The following is a 23703-nucleotide window of genomic DNA, read 5'->3' on the forward strand; positions in this document are numbered from 1 at the left end:
CCAGAACCCTGGAAGACCTTTCACGCTCCTCTTTGATGACAAAACTGGAGAAGTATTGTTTAAGGATGTCTCCCCCTGCCATGCAAGTTCTCTGAAACCCTCAAGAACTAACAACAGAGTTTTCGAGCTCTGTTTTACAAATAAGGAACTTAAAGAACTGAACTTGCCCACGTTCACATTGCTAGGAGGTGACCCACTCACATTAAATCAGCTGTTTTGGCACCATGTTCCAATCAGCAACCCGCAGCACATCCCTGCCAACCCACAGATTTCCCACCGCTTTACCAGACACAAGCCCTTTCACACCCACCGGCCCCAAACCAGCCCCTTCTCTCAGACCCATACCTTTTCTCTAGCATCTCTCCTTTACTTTTCCCAAGTTTCTTCCCTTTCCTTCAGTCACGCCCCGTTATCCCTAATCGGTCCTGCCCTTTCCCCACAGCTCCGCCCCTGCCTTCCCAAGCCCCGCCTGCTCCCTTCAGCCTCGCATCGCTTTTTCCAACTTTGTTCTTTATTTCTAGTCCAGCTCCACTTTCCAGGCTCATCCAAAGCTCCGCCCTTTCTCTCCCGAGTACACTTCTTCTGTTTAGCCCCACTTTTTACCCCGCTATTCTAACAGGCCCCCGCTGTGCGGTAGCCCCGCCCCCTCCCACAAGCCCCGCCCCACAGACCGGTCTAGTCTCCAGCCCCGCCCCGGTCCTACCCATAACTACCGGTCCCTTAGGCTCCAGCCCGCATCCCTCTTGCTCCCGGCCCTGCCCCCAGCCCCGCCCCGTGACTCTGGCCCCGCCTCACCGCCTTCCTCCGAGACCAAGGCCAGGTCCCTCCCGCAGCCGCGGCGCCAGCAGGAGGCAGGGAGCGGATAGGGAGGAGGCGGAGGGGGAGGGGAGAAGGGCGGGCTCCTCACGCCCAGCCCCGCGCTCACCGTCCGTGGCTGCAGATTCGCCACAAACCGCCCGACGACCCCAGATCCCAAGTACGGTGACTTCAGTCTCCAGAAACTCCACTCTAAGATGGGAGAGCTAGAGAAGCCCTGTGGGGTGTCCAGGGTCCTTTTGAATCCCGGAGCACGGTCTTTCGAGCCTCAGCGGGCGGGCGGGGATCTGTGGCGAAAGTGCAGCTCAGTAGCGCCGCGGAGCCACGTTTACCCTGCGCAGACGCCGTCGCCGCCGCTGCTGCCGCCGCCGCTGCCACAGCCTTTGCCGCCACGGTCTCCGCCGCCGCTGTCCTCGCGCTGCCTCTGGGAGCCTCCATTGTTCCAGCAGCGCCCGGTCCCGAGACCGGGCATCTTGGGGACTCGCGAAACGGGCGGCGGCCGACGGAGTTGAGACCCCAGGGCGCCGGCGGGACCAGGAGCAGCAGGGGTCAGCTCAGGAATCCCGGGGAGCCGGGACCAAAGCGTGGGGCGGCAGGGGGCCGGGGTGGCGAGGTCTACGGTCTCCGGAGTTGGGGCTCCCCCTTCCCGGCCCGACTTTCCCCGCCGACCTCCCCAAGTGGGGTCGGAGCCCCGGCGGGCGCCCCCGGCGATGAGCCCGGACTCGAGGTGGCCGGTGAGTGCGGGCCTGGGACCAGGGCGGGAGTGGCCGGCAGGGAAGGGGTAGGCTACGTTCGTGGGACGCGCAGTGAGCCGCGTGGCCCGGGAGCCTCTCTGGCAACTCCAGCTTGGAGAACTGACAGTGCATTGCTTCCCAGCAGGCATCCTGGGTCAACAGTGTATCTTTCGGGGCTGCCCGGGCTAGTGGCAGGCGGGGAGCCTTGTTTCACTTGTTACACTTCCACAAAGGGGAAACGCCGCCGCATCCGGAGAGTGGGCTGCGGGCACTGCCGGGGCCCAGCCCTATCCCTCCGGCCCCCGCCCCTTACTTCCTCCAGCCCCCTGAGCTTCAGGGGCAGATGCAGCCGCCATTCTCCTTGGGCCCTCCCCACGGGCTTTCTGGTCTAAGTTCTCGTCTCCCTCGCCTGTGCCTCTGCTGCCGGGTTCCAAGGGGAGATTGCCGATTCGCTGTGCTACTTTGGGAACCATTCACCCGGGACCCAGCTTGGAAAGAGGAGAGCTTGTTTGTGCTTCGGTTGGTTTATGTTTAAAGACACAGCTGCAGGTAGGAAATAGAAGAGTTGCAGTTGGACGTGTAGCGTTACTGATGTGAAAGTCAGGAGCCGTTGACAGTGGAGCTGGAGCAGCCCACTTGCCTGGTTAAGGCACAGGTGGAGAGGCCAAGAGGGGTTATTTTGTCAGGGAGCTCATGATAGCCCTGCCTGGCTGGGATGGTGCCAAGCCCCTAGCTGAATGGTTGAACTCAACTAGGCCGAGAGAAATTGGGGCAGTCTCTGACCAAGCTGGGCTTCCTGAGGCCTGGTGCCATCTGCTGTCTACACTCACCCAGGAATGTTGGGGAGGGGGGAGGGAGGGCCCCTGCGGACCAGCATGGAGCTGAGCATGCCTAGATTGTCGCGTTCGTGTTTGTACCCTTAGGGCCTGGCACTTGGTAGTCACTCAGTTGATGTTGTGTGAGTGGGTGAAGAGCTCAAATGTAATACAAGCTGCTGTCACTGACTAAATGACCTCAGTTTTCACTTTGTTTCACAGTACATCTCCTACCCAGTACCAGGGCCAGGCTCCCCATAAAGACCTCAAAAGTAAATGAATTCTTTCTGTGATCCAGTGATTTCTGCAGGAGTCCAACGCTAAAGCATTAGCCACCCACCCATTCAGCTTTCTACATGGCCTTCATCCCATCTGAGCTCTCAGTCTGGTGATCCCCTCATTCAGCTATTCGTTCAACAGGTCATTCATTCGTTCGCCAAAAACTGAATGTCCAGTGCATGCTAGGTACTGGGGATACAGAGGTGGATAGGCTCTGGTACCCTTGCTACACAGCTCCCAGTCCAGGGGGGAGACAACTTTCAGTATGTCAAGTGCTGTGGTAGAGGTGAGAATGGAATGCTGTGGAAACAGCTCCCCATGGGAGAGTCAGAGAAGTTGTGTCAGAAGTGACATTTGAGCTGGTTTTTTGAAGAATGAGTAGGAGCCCACCAATCAGAAAGTATGGAGGGCATTCCAAATAGGGATCATTTTGCAGGAATGAGAGGTTATAACATTCAGGGAATGGCAAGTTCCCCTGTGTAGACAAAAACAGCTGTAACTTGTAAAAAGAAAGGAGGACTAGGGCCAGTCAGTGAAAGGAGCTCTTTGAATGGCATCATAGAGAATTTGGAATATTATCTTGAAGGAACTGGGAGCATCAGGAGGCTTTTAATGAAGAGAGTGTCATGATCATTACTACCTGGTAGAAAGATCATTCTCCTACATGATGTGAGATTGGGCTAAAGAAGTTGAGACATAGGGCAGGATAACCAGGCAAGAGGTGATGAGGGCCCAGATATGGGCTATGGTGGAGGAGATGGCATTTGGAGACACTGTAGAGGTAGGCTGGCCAGAATCTGGTGACTCCAAGTGAGGGGGAGGGCTAGAAAGACTGGGGTCTCTGGTGCAAATGGCCAGGAACTCATCCCCAGCCTTATGTTAACTGATCTGTGTATTCTAGATGTGACAGCATGGGGGTGGACTTTGATGTGAAGACTTTCTGCCACAACTTGCGGGCGACTAAGCCACCATACGAGTGCCCGGTGGAGACCTGCCGAAAGGTCTACAAGAGTTACAGTGGTATTGAGTACCACCTGTACCACTATGACCACGACAACCCACCACCCCCACAACAAACTCCACTCCGCAAGCACAAGAAGAAGGGGCGCCAGTCACGCCCAGCCAACAAGCAGTCACCCAGCCCCTCAGAGGTCTCACAGTCACCAGGCCGTGAGGTGATGAGCTATGCACAGGCCCAGCGCATGGTGGAGGTGGACTTGCATGGCCGCGTCCACCGCATCAGCATCTTTGACAACCTGGATGTGGTGTCAGAGGATGAGGAAGCCCCCGAGGAGGCCCCTGAGAATGGCAGCAACAAGGAGAACACTGAGACACCAGCTGCTACTCCCAAGTCAGGCAAACATAAGAACAAGGAGAAGCGCAAGGACTCCAACCATCACCACCACCACAATGTTTCTGCGAGCACCACTCCCAAGCTGCCAGAGGTGGTCTATCGGGAGCTGGAACAGGACACCCCTGATGCCCCACCCCGGCCAACTTCCTATTACCGGTAAGGCCACCTCTACCTTGCAGCTCTGGAAAACTGGTCAAGCAGGGCTCACTAGCCAGAGAGAGGTGAGAGGCACAGATAGAAGAGTGACAGGAATAAAGAATAGTAGAAAGAACACTGATTTTGCCAGGGCAGTGAGTGGAATGGTACGCCACTAATGCACTTACTCTACAGTGCCACACACTACTCCTTTATTTTATTCTCACAACTCTCAGGTAGGTATTTTTCTCATTTCACAGATGAGGAAACTATGGTCAAGAAAGAGTGCCAGATTTATCCTTTTTTTTTTTTTTTTTTTTTTTTTTTTTGAGACAGGGCCTGGCTCTGTCACCCTGCCTGGAGTGCAGTTGGCTCACCCCAACTTCCTCCTTCCGTGCTTAAGTGATCCTCCCACTCAGCCTCCTGAGTAGCTGCAACTACAGGCACATGCCACCATGCCCAGCTAGTTTTTTAAATTTTTTGTAGAGATGGGGTTTCACCATGTTGCCTAGGCTGGTCTTGAATTCCTGGACTCAAGTGATCCACCCACCTCAGCCTCCCAAAGTGCTGGGATTACAGGCGTGAGCCACTGTGCCTGGCCAGACTTATCTGAAATCACATGCCAGTAGATAGCTGAACTGGGATTCAAACCCAGGTCCCTCTGACTCCATAGCTGTACTGTTTCCACTGTGGCAAAACATCCTGTTTCTGATTCCTGGTCCTCTCCATTTCCTTATGCGTGACCTTGGGAAATGCATCCAACTTAAGGTGTTTTAAGGACCCCATCTGCAGAGCAGATACGGTATTTCTCTGTCTCCCTAAAGGTAGAAGACTAGGATTACTGATTTCATAGGGTACTAAAAGCACTTTGTAAATCTGCAGAGGTAATTCTCCCACTATTTGTTCTGTTATTGTCATCTGTCCTTTAACATGTTTAAGCAGTATTTTATACTTAAACAATATTTAATACTCCTCCAGTAGCCCTTTTATTTTTGTCATTTAATTGTTTCTTTAACATGAGGTAAAAGATGAAGGGATATGGGGGGCAGTGTGGTGCTGAAACTACATGGAGAAATCCTGGCTGAAGGATGGCACTAAAACCAAGTGTAAAACCTCTCTGAAAGTTGGCATCCAAGGCAAAAAAGGCATTCTGATGAGTTAATTTGCCAAGAGTGTAAGTTTGTTGTCAGCTACTTAGAAGGCCTGGTCTCTGAGGAGGATTTGTCATAAAAGCTTTTATATGAAAAGCATTTTTTACCAAAAGTGCAGTCCACATGATGTTAAACCTCCATTTTTTTTTTTTTTTTTTTGAGACGGAGTCTCGCTCTATTGCCAGGCTGGAGTGCAGTGGCGCGATCTCGGCTCACTGCGACCTCCACTGGGTTCAAGCAATTCTCACGCCTCAGCCTCCCGAGTAGCTGGGATTACAGGCACGCGCCACCACACCCAGCTAATTTTTGAGTTTTTAGTAGAGATGGGGTTTCACCATGTTGGCCAGGATGGTCTCGATCTCCTGACCTCATGATCCACCCGCCTCAGCCTCCCAAAGTGCTGGGATGACAGGCATGAGCCACTGCGCCCGGCCTAAATCTCAGTTCTTTAAAAGCAAATCTGGAAACAAGCAATATGGCCTGTAGCACTTTCTTCTCTCCACTGTTTGAGTTTAAGCCCATCTCCCACTTCCTCTCCCATTCTTTCATCTTTTCAGTCCGACTCCACTTCCTTCTGGCTTTCCACAGTCTTTCTCTTTTCTGTTCACACTGACTGCCCTACCCACCTCTGCCCTACTCCAAACACACAGACCCCTCTTTGGACTTCCCCTCCCTCCCAATGGCCCTTGAGCTCTCTCTGCTCTAACAGGCAGCCCAGCCCAGCTCATTCAGCTGCTTTTCTTCCTCCCTCCACTTAGATTCACTCTTTCTTTCTGGGGATCAGATCTGTTCTTCAGGGGAGCAGTTCTCAGCAGGTACACTGCAAACAACTGAGATGTGTATTGCATGGAATTTGTTACCACTGTTGGTAAAACTGCCCAAGTTTTGGAAATGATTTACTTTTTATATAAATTGAGAAGATTTGAGGTCATCTCCCTAATAGCATCACTTTCTCTTGCTTGCATTCTAATATGCTTCCTTGAGGGGGAGAGAGAGGGTGGCATGTCAGCTGGTATGCCAGGAATTATACGTGACATGCAGCCTACCTTATCTGTACTGCAGCCTGTAATCTGGGTGCCTGTGGGAGTGTGTTATGCACCATCACATAATGTCACGTGTGTCATGGCAGAGAAAAGGGTGAGAATTGGTGCTGAAGAGAGCTGGTGCCAAGGCCTGGAAGAAGCCAGATGGTTCACACCATCCATGAGTCATACCCTTGTTCAAAGATAGGGAGGTTGCAGTCACCTTGGGGAAGAGGTAAAAGGCTAAAAAGGAAGAAGCTGCTTCCTACAATGTTTCAGTCTCTCTCCTCCCTTCCACCCCCAAAATGCCTTTCAAATGAACAGTGATGAGTGCCTGTATCTGTATGGTGAATCAGACACAATCCCCACTTCTATCATGTAGTGGAGGAGTTAGACACATACACAGCTATAATGCTAGGAAGGTGGGTAAAGGCCATACAAAAACTAATAAGTTAACATTTATTGAGTGCTTGCTGCACACCAGGCACTGTCCTAAGCACTTTACCTGCATTAACTCATTTAATGCTCAGAATAGCTATGTGAAATAGGTTCAGCTTATTAGCATCACCACTTTACAGATGAACAAACAAGGCTCAGGGAGCTTAGCTCACTTGCCCTCTGTTAGACAGCACCCAGGCAGTGTGGTTCCAGAGCCTGTGTGTGCTGGCCCACTCTAGCAGCCAAAGTTCCATTTCCCACATGAGAGGAGAAACGAGCTAATGTTTTTCTAGGGCCTGCTGTGTGCCATTTGACTTAGCTCATTCATTTTTCAAAACAACTTTTTAATAAAAAGATAAATGTACATATTTGCACACGTCTGTATGTGGTCACACATGACTTAGTGGTTAGGTGGCATTTTACACCAAGGTGCTCACACTTCCTTCCATGGGCCTGCTGGGGGTTGCTGGAGCCTGATGGGGTAGTAGGCACTGGGCAAGGTACTATATAAATAAATGTAAAGGCCAAGAGTTTGTGGCCTATTCATTTTTATAATTCCATATAACCCTGACAGTTTCTTTGTGAGTAGGTAGTATTATCCTCGTTCTGTCATCAGTAAAACTGAGGTTTAGTACAGCAGTGATGTCCTAAAAGTCATAAAATGGCAGAGGCAGGATTTAAATCTGGTTTGCTTAGAAGCCAAAGCCCCATTCTTTCCTTTGTACCCTGTAGTTTACAGTGCCAGAGTCTAGGCCACCTATAGCATGGCAGGCAAGGAGCACCTTCTCTGTGTGACAAGCACCGAGAGCAGCCCTCAATTCCAGGCCTGTTGGCACAGTAAGTGATACAGGTTGGACATTAAGAGCACTGGGCTGGAGGTTGAATGCCTCTGCCTCTGCCACTCCCTTGTTATGTGACCTATCTATGTTTTGATTAACTTCTCAAAGCTTAAGTTTTCTTATCTGCAAAATGAGGACAACAAGAACACTAACTCTATGGCTGTGGTAAGAATAAATGTAATAGTTAAGCACAATGCCTGGCTCATAGGAAATCCTCAGTAAACCTTAGCTATTATAATTGTTATCTCCCAAGGCTATCCAGTGAACAAACATAGCACCTAGAGTTTGACGGAGCCTTGAGCTGATGCTGACACTAGCTGAGAGAAGATCCATGGCAGCTCTAGTCGAGGCCCTGCCCACCAGTGCTAAAACAACTTATATGTAATTTGTCAATGACATCCAATGACCTTCCTTCTTCCCCGATTCTTCGTACCATCATCTGGACCACTCTAAGGGGTACTAGCTGCCCCACCTTCCTCCTTTTAGAGGAGGCTGGCTGAGCCTCTGCAACCCCAAGAAGATGGTGTCACATATAGCAGCTAGGACATGAGCTTTGCAGTGGCAGACCTGGGTTCACATCCCTGCTCCACCACTTTCTCACAAGTGAGCTGGGGCCAGGTGATTAACCTTCCAAGCCTTAGGTTTCCTTTTCAGCAAAATAGAAACGATGATAGTACCTATAATATCTGGAGTTAAGGTGAGGATGAAATGAGACAACACATCTGAAGGGCATAGGCACAGAGTAAGTGCTCAGTGGCAAATGACCCATCGTCTTTAAGGGAGGGAAATCTCAACCATGTGATGCTGAGTTCCCTGTGTGTACCGTAGGTACATCGAGAAGTCTGCAGAGGAGCTGGACGAGGAAGTAGAGTATGACATGGACGAGGAGGACTACATCTGGCTGGATATCATGAATGACCGTCGGAAGACAGAGGGTGTAAGTCCCATCCCGCAGGAGATCTTTGAGTACCTAATGGACCGACTGGAGAAGGAGTCGTACTTTGAGAGTCATAATAAAGGCGACCCTAATGCGCTAGTGGACGAGGATGCTGTTTGCTGTATCTGCAATGATGGTGAGTGCCAGAACAGCAATGTCATCCTCTTCTGTGACATGTGCAACCTGGCCGTGCACCAGGAGTGCTACGGTGTCCCCTATATCCCTGAGGGCCAGTGGCTGTGCCGCCGTTGCCTGCAGTCACCCTCTCGTGCTGTGGATTGTGCCCTGTGCCCCAACAAGGGCGGTGCCTTCAAGCAGACAGATGACGGGCGCTGGGCCCATGTGGTGTGTGCCTTGTGGATCCCTGAGGTCTGCTTCGCCAACACGGTCTTCCTAGAGCCTATTGACAGCATTGAGCACATCCCACCAGCTCGCTGGAAGCTCACCTGCTACATTTGCAAACAACGGGGCTCAGGGGCCTGCATCCAGTGCCACAAGGCCAACTGTTACACAGCTTTCCATGTGACATGCGCCCAGCAGGCTGGCCTTTACATGAAGATGGAGCCTGTGCGGGAGACAGGCGCCAACGGCACCTCTTTCAGTGTCCGCAAGACAGCCTACTGCGACATCCACACGCCTCCAGGTTCAGCACGCCGACTGCCTGCCCTGTCCCACAGCGAGGGTGAGGAGGATGAAGATGAGGAGGAGGATGAGGGTAAGGGCTGGAGCTCAGAGAAAGTCAAGAAGGCCAAGGCCAAGTCCCGGATCAAAATGAAGAAGGCACGGAAGATCCTGGCAGAGAAGCGGGCAGCAGCACCTGTGGTGTCAGTGCCCTGCATCCCACCACACAGGTATGTGGGGAGCCGGTGGACAGGCAGATGAGAGAGAAAGGAGCCTCCAGGAGAGGAGCTGGCAGCCTCCTGAGTGGAATGGCAGGGCTGGGCTGTCTTCCCAGGAGCTGCATAGAAGTTAAAAAGAACATATTTTCAAAACAGATAGTTGTCTTTAGCAGGTCACCTGACTTTCACATTAAGAGCCAGAAATGTCAGCTTTTATCTGGCATAGCTAACAGGTGTTTTGGAACTGCCCTTCATTTTGATGGTGTGGTTTGTTAAGTTGGGATGGAAGAGGATGGAACTGCCACTGGCAGCAATGGAAAAAATGGTCTGAATATGAAGAAACAAATAGAATGAAAAGCGGGGAAGGGGAAGCTCAAGAAGTTGTGAAGTGGTTACTGCCGCTCATTTGGGCTGTGATGGCCAGGGATTTTTTTAGTTCTCTTGTGCCGTTTATTTGATTTACTATATATTTCTGCTGTACAGTTGTACTTCATTTTAAAACCTTCAAAGGCTCAGTCTCAGTGGGGCTCCCAGGGTCAAATAGTACTCTGGGCTGCAGTGACTAGAGCAGTCTTAGGGGCAGAAGTCCCTGATCGCTGGTGTACAGGGTTAGGGATCTGGTTTAGTGCTGGGAGCTTGGTTTCCTGTCTGCCACGGTACCACTGATGGCACCACTCTTTCTTCCTTGCCTTAAGTCCAGAGTCCCAGGCCTTTTGGACAAGAGATCCTCTCCCTTCATCCCCATTCAGGAACTTTCACTGGCCAGAGACCCTTGCTCTGCTTAAGAGAATCAGGGCCCAACAAGTTTTACTCTTTGTTTCCTGCCTCCCAGGCTTAGTAAAATCACCAACCGCCTGACCATCCAAAGGAAGAGCCAGTTCATGCAGAGGCTGCACAGCTACTGGACACTGAAGCGGCAGTCACGGAATGGGGTCCCATTGCTACGTCGCCTGCAGACACACCTGCAATCTCAGAGGAACTGTGACCAAGTTGGGGTACTGTGTCCAGTTCCCTGTGGGCTCTGGGAACTAGCGCCAGGGGGACGAAAACCAAAATTTGCAACTGTAGTTTCCAGTGTCAGAGGGCTTAGACTCTTTCCTCCTTTAAGCTAGCCCTCAAACCAGGATCAGCATGGAATCTTCAATGAAAAGATGTTGTTCCTATGTGTTTATGTATTCATTCAACAAACACATACCAAGCATTTATTCTGCCAGGCCTTGGGGACACACAGATTGAGGCACTACCAATAAATTACTGTGCTCCCTCTTTTGTCTTGACCTGAGTTTCCTGGGCTCTCTTCTCCCTGTTGACCTTTCCTCTGGCTTTCTAATCATCCTCTGATCTTCGTTTTGCCTCTACAGAGAGATTCTGAGGATAAGAACTGGGCCCTTAAAGAACAGCTCAAGTCCTGGCAGCGGCTCCGGCATGACTTGGAGCGAGCTCGGCTGCTCGTGGAATTGATCCGCAAGCGGGAAAAACTCAAAAGGGAGACGGTGAGTGCTCCTGGGCCAGCCCTATTTTATAAAAGAAAAAACAAAAAATTAGCCAGGCGTGGTGGCAGGTGCCTGTAGTCCCAGCTACTCTGGAGGCTGAGGCAGGAGAATGGCGTGAACCTGGGAGGAGGGGTTTGCAGTGAGCCAAGATCGTGCCACTGTACTCCAGCCTGGGCGACAGAGCGAGACTCCGTCTCAAAAAAAAAAAAAAAAAAAAGACCCAGGAGGAGGAATAGTGTGTGTCCCCCAGCCAGATAGCAGCAGGGCTGACGCTGGAGTCAGGTCTCCTGGTGCTCGGTGTGCTTTTAGTTCTGCTGGAAGCAGAATGTCACAGGAGCGTATGAACAGAATCCTCAGTTATGTGACATAGGTAGCTGGTGCTGGTAGTTCAAGAAAGGGGGAAGCCAGAATTGTTGGTGCAAGTTTCCCTGGGTGGAGCCTCATAGAAGGTAGACCTGTATGAGTACACCCAGCTGTGAGGGTGGGAAAGAAGGCGGGTTCCCAGGCCGGCTGGGACCATATCCTCAGACCTCTTTGCCACTGAACTGGCCGAGGCCTGGCTGATCAGGCCTTTTTCTATGTTAGATCAAGGTTCAGCAGATTGCCATGGAGATGCAGCTGACTCCTTTCCTCATCCTTCTTCGCAAAACCTTGGAGCAGCTCCAAGAGAAGGACACAGGCAACATCTTCAGCGAGCCGGTCCCTCTGTCTGAGGTAACCGAATTGGACGAAGTAAGAATCCCTTCCCCTCACTCCACCTTCTCTCTGTTCCTCTCCCAGTTGGACCCCTGCTGCAGGTCTGGGCCAGGACTAGATGGGGACCTTGAAGAGAGGGGCTGGTGGCTCTGGGGCAGGATGAACTGGAGCCACATGTATCACCTGGACTCTGTCTTGTCCCTGTCACACCCCAAGGGCCCAGAATGGGAGGCAGTCTGCACTCCTTCCCCAGAGGCAGGGACTGAGTCTGCCAAATGAATAATCCCAGGGCAGGAAGACACTTTCGGGGTGCTGAACCCTAGAACGGAGACTTTAGAAGGCTCAGCACCTAAAGAACCAGCTCTGAAGCCCTAGGTCCTGACTGGCAGACTCTTCTCTCTAAAAGGTATAAAATGAGAGGCCTGAGGCAGCAGCCTCCTTATAAGTTACTGTTAAGTAAAAAGAGCTATAGGAATGCAAGGTGGTGTTTATTTTCAGAGGAGTCCCCAAGCCATTTTCTTACTAAAGCCTCATATAGTCTAGAAAGTATATTTGGCTCTACTTTCATCATTTTCCAGGAGAGGAAAAGTAGGCCCAGAGAGGTTAAGAGACTTGCCAAAGTCACACAGCTTGTGACTGGTAAAGTCAGGACCAGAATCCAGCTTTCCTTTCCCCTGTGCTATATGCCTGCCTCTAACTGTGGTGGGAGGAGGTTGCTGGATGTATTTCAGGGGGGCTTGTTAGGAGCAGGGTTCAGGGCAATAAGGAGTATATCTCCACTTAAAACAAACCTGCCCTGCCCTTCCAGGTACCTGACTACCTAGACCACATCAAAAAGCCCATGGACTTTTTCACCATGAAGCAGAACTTGGAGGCTTACCGCTACCTGAATTTTGATGATTTTGAGGAGGACTTCAACCTCATCGTCAGCAACTGCCTCAAGTATAACGCCAAGGACACCATCTTCTACCGGGCAGCAGTGCGGCTTCGTGAGCAGGGTGGTGCTGTGCTCCGCCAGGCCCGGCGCCAGGCAGAAAAAATGGGCATTGACTTTGAGACGGGCATGCATATCCCCCACAGCCTGGCTGGAGATGAGGCCACACACCACACTGAAGATGGTGGGTGATATATCACACACACATATAAGAGACCAATGCCGGGGATGGACAGCTTTCCAAAAGTCCCCTCCTGGGAGCAGGCAGTGTAGGCAGAAAGCAGCTAGGCTGAGCAGTGGCAAGCTATCCCCAGGAATGCTCCCCAAGAAGCCAGACTGGGTGAATGGATAGCAGTGCCCGCCATTCCACATCTTGGTGCTGCTATTTTACAGCTGCTCCTGGTGAGAAGCCCAGGGGGGATGAGTGGGTTTCTTGCTGCCTGCCCAGGTTCAAGGGGCCCTGAGGGCTGCCCTGAGTCTGACCTTTCCCCTCCAACCCTACCCCTAGCAGCCGAGGAAGAGCGGCTGATCTTGCTGGAGAACCAGAAGCACCTGCCAGTGGAAGAACAGCTAAAGCTGCTTCTGGAGCGGCTGGACGAAGTGAATGCCAGCAAGCAGAGTGTGGGCCGCTCAAGGCGTGCGAAGATGATCAAGAAAGAGATGACGGCACTGCGGCGGAAGCTTGCCCATCAGCGAGAGACGGGACGTGATGGCCCTGAGCGGCATGGCCCCTCGAGCCGGGGTAGTCTGACACCCCACCCGGCAGCCTGTGACAAGGATGGGCAGACAGATAGTGCGGCAGAGGAGAGCAGCAGCCAGGAGACAAGCAAAGGTCTGAATCCCATGGCAAGGTGGACCCCAAAGCAAGTCAGACTTTGGCTCTGCAGCACACACTCAACCCCTGCCATTCCCCAGGCAGAGGTCCCTCCTACACAGCTAGCTGTACTTTCTCCCTCATTCCCCAATTGGGGGCCTCTTAGCTGCCTCTCTGGCTATTTGTATAAGAGTTAATGTTCCAAATTCCAAGCCCCTAAAATGATCTCCCCAACGTTAGCTGGAGTAATGGTCCTATATGCCCAGGGCATGACCCTGGATATCTAGCCTTCTCAAATCAGGCCCCTCACCAACTCTCCTTCTTTCTTTCTCTGCTCCAGGCCTGGGTCCCAACATGTCCTCAACCCCCGCACATGAGGTGGGCAGGAGAACCTCAGTTCTGTTCTCCAAAAAGAACCCGAAGACAGCTGGACCGCCCAAGAGGCCGGGCCGGCCCCCCAAAAACCGGGAGAGCCAGATGACCCCCAGCCACGGAGGCAGTCCTGTGGGGCCCCCCCAGCTCCCCATCATGAGTTCCCTGCGTCAGCGCAAGCGGGGTAGGAGCCCCCGGCCCAGTTCGAGCTCAGACAGCGACAGTGATAAGTCCACAGAAGACCCCCCAATGGGTGAGCCTTACCATCACCCAGCCCCCCAAGAGAGTGAGCAAAGCTGCCATTCTTCCCAGCATACTCCCAGTTACCCCTTTATTTGCCCATAAAAGAGCGAGCTAGAAGGGTCCTTAGGAATCCTTTAACTCCACTCACTCATCTTACAGTTGGGAAAACTGAGGCCCAGAGACACTATGACCCAGCTAAAGTCCCACCCAGGGCCCCCTGCCTCCATTGTATCACTTTACCTTTTCTCTTCTCACCTTCCTTGGGGATCTCCTGCCCTTTAAGCCATTTGTGTCCTAAAGCCAGTAACTGCCAAGGGAAGCAAGGGGTGGAGCAGGGCTGTGGCCAACTGTGGTAGACACTGCCCAGAGCTAGCTCTGCTGGCCAAGGTTGGAGGACTTTTCCAGCACAGAAGGGGCACCCAAGCTCCAAGTCCCTCTTACCTCCATGTCATCTCTGATCTACATCTTCCTGACCGGTTCCTTCCCTCCTCCCCTTCCCTTCAACCAAGACTTACCAGCCAACGGCTTCAGCGGTGGAAACCAACCAGTGAAGAAGAGTTTCTTGGTATACCGTAATGACTGCAGCCTTCCCCGGAGCAGCTCAGACTCTGAGTCCAGCAGCAGTAGCAGTAGCAGCGCTGCTTCAGACCGGACCAGGTACCAGCCCTCCAGATCAAGGCCAACCTCAGGGGATGCCCTTCCAGGGCTCTTGGGCCTGTGTAGGTTTCCCTGTTGGAAGTGGGGTGGCAGCCATCTCAGTCTAGATTAAGATGGCTCAAACTCAAGGTTCTCTGCTAAATAAATAAATCAGTGTTACCATTAATAGAACAGAGAGAACCATCCTGGATTAAGGTGATGATTAGAGGATGCACTCCTGCCGCCACTGCTCAGGCTAACCCACCTCAGTTAGGTCACCAGCCTAGCCCCTGTGGGTGTTTGAATTTGAAATTCCTCATATAGCCTCTGCTTTCCAAAAGTCTCAGACCCTGGGGGCTTTAAGAGCAGAGGGCACATACCATGCTGTTCCCCATTCTTCCCCTCCTTTGAGCTGAGCTCCTGTTGTCTTGTCCACAGCACAACGCCCTCAAAACAAGGCCGGGGCAAACCCTCCTTCTCTCGGGGCACTTTCCCAGAGGACAGCAGTGAGGATACCTCAGGCACTGAGAATGAGGCCTACTCCGTGGGCACTGGCCGCGGCGTGGGCCACAGCAGTAAGTTCCCTTGCCCAAGGCCAGGGATGCTGGGGACCCAGTGTCAGGGTCTCGCCAGCCCCCCAGCTGCTGATCCACCCCCTCTCCCCCATTCCTGTGAAGTGGTAAGGAAGAGTCTGGGCCGGGGAGCTGGCTGGCTGTCAGAGGATGAGGACTCCCCGCTGGATGCTCTGGACCTCGTGTGGGCCAAATGCCGAGGCTATCCATCATACCCAGCTCTGGTATGCTTGCTTCTGTTATGCTTCTTGCTTTCCAATCCCAGAATACAGATTCACAGTTAGCAGACTTTTCCTACTCCCTGCTGAGCTGTGGGGCACAGAGTTTCTTGGTAAGGTAGACTGGTGGGCAGATACAGCTTGAGTACCACTTAGAGGCTCCCACTCAGTTTCTCCATCTCTCCCTTTTGCTTCTCTTTGCTCCTTGGGCTCTGAAATAATTTAGCATGGAAAGAAGCTGAGGGTCAGCATTGCAGTTCTAGTAGCATGATACCCTCTCTGTCCCCACTTCAGACATACTCTCTAAGTTCTTGAGGAGGAAAAGCCTTAGGAGGACATGGACTGAACCAAACTGGGCTCTTATTATATCCTCAGATCATTGATCCAAAGATGCCCCGAGAAGGTATGTTCCACCATGGGGTTCCCATCCCTGTGCCCCCACTGGAGGTGCTGAAACTTGGGGAGCAGATGACCCAGGAAGCCCGAGAGCATCTCTACCTCGTCCTCTTCTTTGACAACAAACGAACCTGGTAAGGAGGGGAGCATTTGGTGTGACTCACAGCCACAGATGCAGCCCTGTGTGGTATGGGGGCAGACTGCCAGGAAACTCCAGCAACAGGCAGACTGGGCTATCACAAGTCAGTGGGGGAGGGACTTAGAACAGTTTTTTGAGCGAAAGGGTTGTGTCGACCATGTGTCTGAGAGGCTGAGTGGGCACTAGTGGACACAGCTATAGCTAGAAACCAAAGGACCTTCAGAGACTTATGACAAATATAGAGGTGGCTCCCACCCAGACTCAGATGGCTTCTAGACTTAGTTTTCCCACCTCTGCCTCCACAGTGACAAAATGAGGATAAAGCAGGCATAAACATTCAGGCTCTGAATCCCTCTTCTGTCACATTTACACATGTAGTCTTTTTGTTAATTGTCTGCAGAGGATATTCAATGTCAGTAAAGTCTGCCTAGAGCCTATGGCACAGGGTAGCTATTTATGGTGAGGTCAGGGTGCCTCCTTTTTGTACCCATAAATACCCTGTGATTACCCTCCCGCCGCCACCACACAGTATAACTGTTGACTGGACTCTTTCATCTCTAGACCATGAGCAGTCCTTTGAGGGCAGGGAGCATCACAGAGTCTGGCCAGAGTGGGTGCTTGGGCGGTGTGTTTGAGTGAATAGAGGAGGAAGGCTGGTCCTTGTTCTCCCTGAGATGATTTATTTGATCTTCACCTTATCCTATAGGCAGTGGCTGCCCAGGACCAAGCTGGTTCCTCTGGGTGTGAACCAGGACCTAGACAAGGAGAAGATGCTGGAGGGCCGCAAGTCCAACATCCGCAAGTCAGTACAGATCGCCTACCACAGGGCTCTGCAGCACCGCAGCAAGGTGCAAGGCGAGCAGAGCAGTGAGACCAGCGATAGTGATTGATACTGCTCAACACAGCCCAACCTATAGTGCCCTGTGACTTCTCTCCTCCCCTTTGCTCACTGTCCTGGAGTGGCACCGGCCTCTGCACTGACTCATTTCTGGTCTTGGGGCCAGTCTCAGGGGAAGCTGGGTGGGGGAGGTCCCTCCTGCTCTAAGTGCAGCTGGACTGTACAGAACACTCCAAGGGCCAATGGCAGTTCAGCGCAAGGAGAGGGAGGGCCCACAGGTCAGAAAAAGCTCCAGAGACCTCACAGCATTGTAGGGCGGGGTGGTGGGCCAAAGTTAGGACACTGCGTAAAACAGGCCATCCCACCACCTCTACCTGCTCATGCCAGGAGAATCCATAACTGCCTAGAGGCCTGGGGCCCCTACCGGTCGTGAGGTGAGTGGGCATCTGTCCAGCCTGGAAGAGGGGCACTAGGTGACTCCCTCCCCTGCTGTTGTAAATACTGTAATTATTGGAGAATTTAAATTATTCTCATTTGTAACTGCGTTTCCGGGTCGCGCCAGAGTCATTTGGTACTAAAAAAAAAAAAAAAAAAAGACTGGGGGCTGTCCCCATTTCCCTTCTCTTTCCCATAGATTCCCCCACCTTTCAAACTGGTTTGTATTTATTTCAAAGGAAGAAAATATATTGATTCTTAGAAAATAAACTGTCTATTTAGAATTCTTTGTTCTTGCCCCCTGCCAGGGCAAAGGGGATACAAAGGGAGGTTCTGTGCCCCAGGGATGATACATAATTGGGCCCAAGTGGTTGCTGACTGCTGTGCATGCTACATTTCATAAGACACAGCAAAGAGAGCCCCTGTTGCCCGTGCATGGAGTGAGTGGCAGGCCGTGTGCTGAGCACCTTTAGACATTCAGCTTTGCGTAATCCTTGCAGTAACTATAGGGTAGTTTAATAATAGACTGGTTATCTCCACAAAGATGGTGAAGTTTCAAAAAAATTATCTTGCCTAAGTTCCTACAACTAGGAAGGTGCAGAGCTAGAATTGGAACCCAGGTCTGTTTGCAAACCTGGCTCTTCAACCAGTATGCTGAACTGCCAGGGGAAGAGTCAACTATCGATTCCTACTTGGCCCTTAGAGGCCTCAAGTCCTTTGCCAGTGACATGGCCCAAGTGTTTCAGCATCACTACAGCTGAGACCTTCCCCACTGCTTAACCGGAGACAGAGCAGGGATGGAGAGGGTTGCTCTTTGCTCACCCCCAACCTCAGCACCTTCTTTCCAGACTCCACCGACATTTATTGAAGGAATGCCTTCCAAGTGCTAGGCACCTGTGGGATGGCATGCCTACAGATAGGAACAGTCACAGGAAGAAGGGGCGGCCCAGGCCTTGCAGCCACTGAGGAGTGGCACTGAGACAATGATGGCACTGGTCTGATGTTGATTCCATGCTGACGGTACACTCCGCTAGGTCTCTGGCTGGGACACAAGGGTCAATCCGCTGCAGATGTTGCTCTTCAAGAATTTGCAGTCTGGGCGGGGTGCGGTGGCTCACGCCTGTAATCCCAACACTTTAAGAGGCCGAGGCGGCTGGATCACGAGGTCAAGAGATCGAGACCATCCTAGCCAACATGGTGAAACCCCGTCTCTACTAAAAATACAAAAATTAGCTGGGCGTGGTGGCGCGCACCTGTAGTCCCAGCTACTCGGGAGGCTGAGGCAGGAGAATCGCTTGAACCTGGGAGGCGGAGGTTGCAGTGAGCCGAGATCGCGCCATCACACTGCAGCCTAGGCGACAGAGTGAGACTCCGTCTCAAAGAAAAAAAACTTGCAGCCTGATAGTTAAGATACAGCAACCCCAAATCCCTATGCTAAAAGGTGAGAATGGCCCAGATAAAGGTCATGTCTCCTAGCTCCCTGCTTTTTCATGCCATCCTCCAGAAGGGAAGAAATTAAATAATCCATTCTCCTACTCCAGGCGACTAGAAGGCAGGCTGCCTCAGGGCCACACACTGGGACTTGGACTCAACCTGATGGGCTTCTGGGCCCAGCCCCAGACAAACCCCCGGCAAACGTCCCATTCCGAGGAAAGCATGAGCAGATGGAGTATGGAAGAAATGCCCAAGACGGCAGGCAGCAGCTGTGGCGGCCGGCGGGACGACAATCCGAGGAGAGGCCTCTGATGTCCTGAGGTCTCAGAGGACGCCTAAAGGCCTTGAATGGGACAAGCTTAGCGGGCGGGCGCAGAAGAGAATAATACTCTGGAGACACTTCCCGAGGGCTCTGGGGCCGGAGCTGTGTTCGCTCCGGTTCTTGGTGAAGACAGGGTTCGTGGGAGGCGGCCCAAGGAGGGCGAACGCCTAAGACTGCAAAGGCTCGGGGGAGAACGGCTCTCGGAGAACGGGCTGGGGAAGGACGTGGCTCTGAAGACGGACAGCCCTGAGGAACCGCGGGGCGCCCAGATGGAACTCGTTAGCGCCCCAAGTGCAGACAATCCCGGAGGGGGAAAGGCGAGCAGCGGGCAGAGAGCCCAGTGCCGGCCAACCGCGCGAGCGCCTCAGAACGGCCCGCCCACCCTGATTTCTCATTGGCGCCTCCTACCTCCTCCTCGGATTGGCTACCTCTAGGTGAAATGAACGGTGGTTGAGCCCTACTTCCGGTGGTGCTGTGGTCTGCCCCTGGAGAACCCAGAAGAACACAGCTGTGCGCGCCCTCAGGCTCTGGGGGCGGGAGAAGATAAGTCGCAAGGAGGGGGCGGGAGCTACACCTCAGGAAAGCCGGAGAATTGGGGCACGAAGCGGGGCTTTGATGACCCGCAAAGGGCGAGGCATGCAGGAGGTGGAGGAATTAAGTGAAACAGGGAAGGTTGTTAAACAGCACCGTGTGGGCGAGGCCTTAAGGGTCGTGGTCCTTGTCTGGGCGGGGTCTTTGGGCGTCGACGAGGCCTGATTCTGGGTGGGCGGCGCTACTACGGGGCGGTGCCTGCTGTGGAAATGCCGGCCCGCGCGCTTCTGCCCAGGCGCATGGGGCATCGTACTCTAGCCTCCACTCCTGCCCTGTGGGCCTCCATCCCGTGCCCTCGCTCTGAGCTGCGCCTGGACCTGGTTCTGCCTTCTGGACAATCTTTCCGGTGAGTGACTGAGCCTGAGAAGCCTGTCCCCTGGGACTGGCTCCTGCCGCCTCAGCACTGCCTGGCATGGGGTACAAAGGAATTTGGGGGATGATGGAAGAAACCCGGGGTACAAAAGAGGAAACAAGCACGGGTAGCCAACCTGTTACCTTTAATATGTCTGTACAGTGATAATTGTAAGGATCCAGCGGTATAACCGATGCAGAAGATAATAGCACTTGTTTTTCTTTTTTTGAGACAGGGTCTCGCTCTATTGCCCAGGTAGGAATGCAGAGAGGCCCATTCCAGCCTCGACCCCCCGGGCGCAGCCTCCCGAGTAGCTGGGACTACAGGTGTGCGCCATGCCCGGTTAAATTTTTGTATTTTTTGTAGAGGTGAGGTTTCGCCATGTTGCTCAGACTGGAAGATAGCACTGTTACTTGTATTAGTTTCGTACATGGAGCTATTGTAGGATAGGAGGGACCCCAAAGGGTGCAAGAAAGGAAATTGAGTGCCAGGGTTGTCATGTGCCTTGGGCTCAGGTGGAGGGAGCAAAGTCCTGCACACTGGAGTGGTGTACTAGCGGATCAAGTATGGACACTGACTCAGACTGAGGAGCAGCTCCACTGCACTGTGTACCGAGGAGACAAGAGCCAGGCTAGCAGGCCCACACCAGACGAGCTGGAGGCCGTGCGCAAGTACTTCCAGCTAGATGTCACCCTGGCTCAACTGTATCACCACTGGGGTTCCGTGGACTCCCACTTCCAAGAGGTGGCTCAGAAATTCCAAGGTGAGTACAGGACCTGGGCTGGGGTTAGGGTTCTTGGACATAAGTCACTTCTCTATGACTCAGTTTTACCACCTGTAAAATGGGGATTATATCTACTTCATAGGCTTTTATGAGGATTTAAGGAACTAATACATGTAAAGTGCTTAGAATAATGCCAGGCACATAGTAAGTATTATTACCATTATTATTATCCTGCTAATCAACATAGTGAAGTGACAAGGATTTTGAGCGCATTCCTGGTTGTGTGACCTAGGGCAAGTGATTTCATTCATTCTGTAAATATATACAAAGCATCTGCTGTGTGACTGGGGATACACCAGTGAACAAAACAGACCCAAATGCCAGTCCTCGTGGAGCTTACATTGTGGCCTCTTTATCTGTGGAATGGGATGGTAACTCAGCCCTCACAAGATGCTATGAGGAATGAGAGGTCTGGTGTTGCTTTCTCTAACGGTGCTGACTCTCATTCTCCTGGGATCCTCCTGGAGTTTTGGTACCTAGGATCTGACCTGTGGGTGGGAAGAGGCCACACCCAACAGCAGGTACCTCTCCTACCCCCTGCATTTCTGGTCTCCAGGTGTGCGACTGCTGCGACAAGACCCCATCGAATGCCTTTTCTCTTTTATCTGTTCCTCCAACAACAACATCGCCCGCATCACTGGCATGGTGGAGCGACTGTGCCAGGCTTTTGGACCTCGGCTCATCCAGCTTGATGATGTCACCTACCATGGCTTCCCCAGCCTGCAGGCCCTGGCTGGTGAGTAGGTGGGTCCCCTGCCCCCAGGCCTTCCATCAGCTTTCAAGATCTGTTCATTTCTCCCCTGGTTACCTTCTCAAGGCTTCCTGCCTTCCCAAACACTTCCCCTATCCAGAACCGCCCTGCCTGGTCTGATCAACTCCAGTTACTCATCCTCCCCATGCATCCCTAAAATGTCAGCACCTCACTGGTCTGTGCTTTTTGCCCAATGGGTTCAATGCCTAATCAGAAAAATATCTGTATACAATGTACAGTAGTTTGGGGTTAAGAGCATGCATTCTGGGGACAGACCCATGCCTGGTTCTGAACCCCAACTCTCACTTGGGCACATTATTTAGCATCTCTGTACTAAAGTTTCTTCATCTGTGAAGTAGAATAATAATAGCACCTACCTATGCTATTATTGGAGTTGTCATGAGGGTTGAAGAAAGGAATATACATACTGCACCTAGCACAGTGTTTGGCACACAGGAAGTATATGTAAAATTCAAGCTGGTATCAGCCAGGCGCAGTGGCTCACACCTGGCTAACACAGTGAAACCCCGTCTCCAGCCTGGGCAACAGAGCGAGACTGTCTCAAAAAAAAAAAAAAAAAAATTCAAGCTGGTATCATTGTAGTGAATGGGATAGTTTTGTATCTAAGAACACGTGTGTTCTTCACAGTAGCCCTGTAAGGCAAATGTTTTACAGAGGCAAGTGTATCGATTGGCAGATGTGAGAACCAAGCTAGGACAAGTGCTTGGGAACTGCATAGCAAAGACACAGACTGCCTCAAAACAGGAGAATGTTTTTGGTGCTTAGAAACCCATTCCTGGCCGGGCGTGGTGGCTCACGCCTGTAATCCCAACACTTTGGGAGGTCGAGGCAGGCAGATCATCTGAGGTCAGGAGTTCAAGACCAGCCTGGCCAACATGGTGAAACCCCATCTCTACTAAAAATACGAAAATTAGTCAGGCGTGATGGCAGGTACCTGTCCCAGCTACTCCGGAGGGTGAGGCAGGAGAATTGCTTGAACCCGGGAGCAGGAGGCTCCAGTGAACCAAGATCAGACCACAGCACTCCAGCCTGGGTTACAGAGCGAGACTCCATCTCAAACAAACAAAAAGAAACCTGGGTCAGGCACGGTGGCTCACACCTGTAATCCCAACACTTTGGGAGGCTGAGGCAGGTGGATCACCTGAGGTCGGGAGTTTGAGACCAGACTGGCCAACCTGGTGAAACCCACTCTCTGCTAAAAATTAGCTGGGCGTGGTGGCAGGTACCTGTAATCCCAGCTACTCAGGAGGCTGAGGCGGGAGAATCATTTGAACCTGGGAAGCAGAGGTTGCAGTGAGCTGAGATCATGCCATTGCACTCCAGCCTGGGCGACAGGGCGACAGGGCGAGACTCCGTCTCAAAAAAAAAAAAAAAAAAACCTGGCCGGGCGTGGTGGCTCACACCCATAATCCCAGCATTTTGGGAGGCCGAGGCGGGTGGATCACGAGGTCAGGAGATCAAGACCATCCTGCCTAACACGGTGAAACCCCGTCTCTACTAAAAATACAAAAAAAATTAGCCGGGCGTGGTGGCGGGCGCCTGTAGTCCCAGCTACTTGGGAGGCTGAGGCAGGAGAATGGCGTGAACCCGGGAGGCGAAGCTTGCAGTGAGCCGAGATCGTGCCACTGCACTCTAGCCTGGGCGACAGAGTGAGACTCCGTCTCAACAAAAAAAAAAGAAACCTGTTCTTGAGTCTCAGCTCCTGGCTTAGTTAGTCATAAGACCTCAAGAAAGTCATTCACCTCTTCCGGCTTCTCTTAGCTTGTTTGTAGAATGGGAATAACAGTTTCTATCTAGAAGGGCTTTGGGAGTGAATAAAGCAATCATGAGGCAGTGTGGTGTAATGGGTTAAGAGCACGGCGTTAGCCAGGTGGGGTAGCTCATGCTGGTAATTTCAGCACTTTTGGGAGCCCAAGGTGGGAGGATGGCTTGAGCCCAGGAGTTTGAGACCAGCCTGGGCAACATAGTGAGACCTCATCTCTACAAAAAATAAACAAAATTAGCCAGGCATGGTGACACAAGCCTGTAGTCTCAGCTACTCAGGAGGCTGAGGTGGGAGGATCGCTTGAGCCTTAGGAGGTCAAGGCTGTAGTGAACTGAGATTGTGCCACTGCATTCCAGCCTGGGTGACAGAGCAAGACCCTGTGTCAAAAAAAGAAAAAGCACAGGTCTTGGTGTCCCAGACCTAGGTGCAAGATCTTATCTCCCCCATGTCCTTTCTTAAGTAAGTTAACCTCTTCTAAGCCCTCATTTTCTCCACATGTAAAATGGGAAAACAGCAGTACTGTCAGTGGGGTTCTTGG

The 23703-nt window shown here is 52.2% G+C and overlaps 2 protein-coding genes across 19 annotated transcripts in view; both read left to right on the forward strand.

Annotated features, from left to right (window-relative positions):
- The first annotated feature begins 1010 nt into the window (after positions 1 to 1010).
- On the forward strand, positions 1011 to 17415 carry BRPF1 (bromodomain and PHD finger containing 1). Of its 10 annotated transcripts, none has more exons than XM_003814238.5 (14): positions 1011 to 1550; positions 3546 to 4154; positions 8412 to 9371; positions 10192 to 10354; positions 10721 to 10852; positions 11438 to 11566; positions 12357 to 12666; positions 12991 to 13314; positions 13637 to 13921; positions 14421 to 14568; positions 14986 to 15122; positions 15225 to 15343; positions 15713 to 15867; positions 16579 to 17415. In XM_003814238.5, the coding sequence occupies exons 2-14, from the start codon at positions 3556 to 3558 to the stop codon at positions 16760 to 16762; spliced, it is 3645 nt and encodes a 1214-aa protein (XP_003814286.1). In that variant the 5' UTR covers positions 1011 to 1550; positions 3546 to 3555; the 3' UTR covers positions 16763 to 17415. The 10 variants fall into 10 exon arrangements, with proteins under 10 accessions (XP_003814286.1, XP_034811610.1, XP_003814287.1 ...); XM_003814239.5 differs by having other exon boundaries at positions 1132 to 1550; positions 11438 to 11584; XM_008966871.4 differs by having other exon boundaries at positions 1132 to 1550; positions 11438 to 11584; positions 12994 to 13314.
- Positions 17416 to 19351: 1936 nt separating this feature from the next.
- OGG1 (8-oxoguanine DNA glycosylase) overlaps positions 19352 to 23703 on the forward strand; it is a 39923-nt gene continuing 35571 nt past the window's right edge. For 8 of the 9 annotated variants that reach the window (XM_034955725.4, XM_034955722.4, XM_055110930.3 and 5 more), the window contains exons 1-3: positions 19355 to 19838; positions 20360 to 20607; positions 21185 to 21364. In XM_034955725.4, the coding sequence (XP_034811616.1) occupies positions 19702 to 19838; positions 20360 to 20607; positions 21185 to 21364 (565 nt within the window). In that variant the 5' untranslated portion in view covers positions 19355 to 19701. Of the gene's footprint in view, positions 19839 to 20359; positions 20608 to 21184; positions 21365 to 23703 lie in introns of all 9 variants that reach the window. The other variant, XM_003814250.6, reaches the window with a different exon arrangement.

The sequence above is a fragment of the Pan paniscus genome, chromosome 2 (genome assembly GCF_029289425.2).
Source record: "Pan paniscus chromosome 2, NHGRI_mPanPan1-v2.0_pri, whole genome shotgun sequence".
Lineage (NCBI taxonomy): Eukaryota > Metazoa > Chordata > Mammalia > Primates > Hominidae > Pan > Pan paniscus.

What these genes read in the sequence shown, in the direction of transcription:
- BRPF1 (XM_008966869.4), top strand. Translation starts at nt 3,556, where the DNA reads ATGGGGGTGGACTTTGATGTGAAGACTTTCTGCCACAACTTGCGGGCG. An exon ending in AGCCGGTCCCTCTGTCTGAG is followed by an intron (nt 11,567 to 12,356) that starts GTAACCGAATTG and finishes CTGCCCTTCCAG; the next exon opens with GTACCTGACTACCTAGACCA. An exon ending in GCTGCTTCAGACCGGACCAG is followed by an intron (nt 14,569 to 14,985) that starts GTACCAGCCCTC and finishes TCTTGTCCACAG; the next exon opens with CACAACGCCCTCAAAACAAG.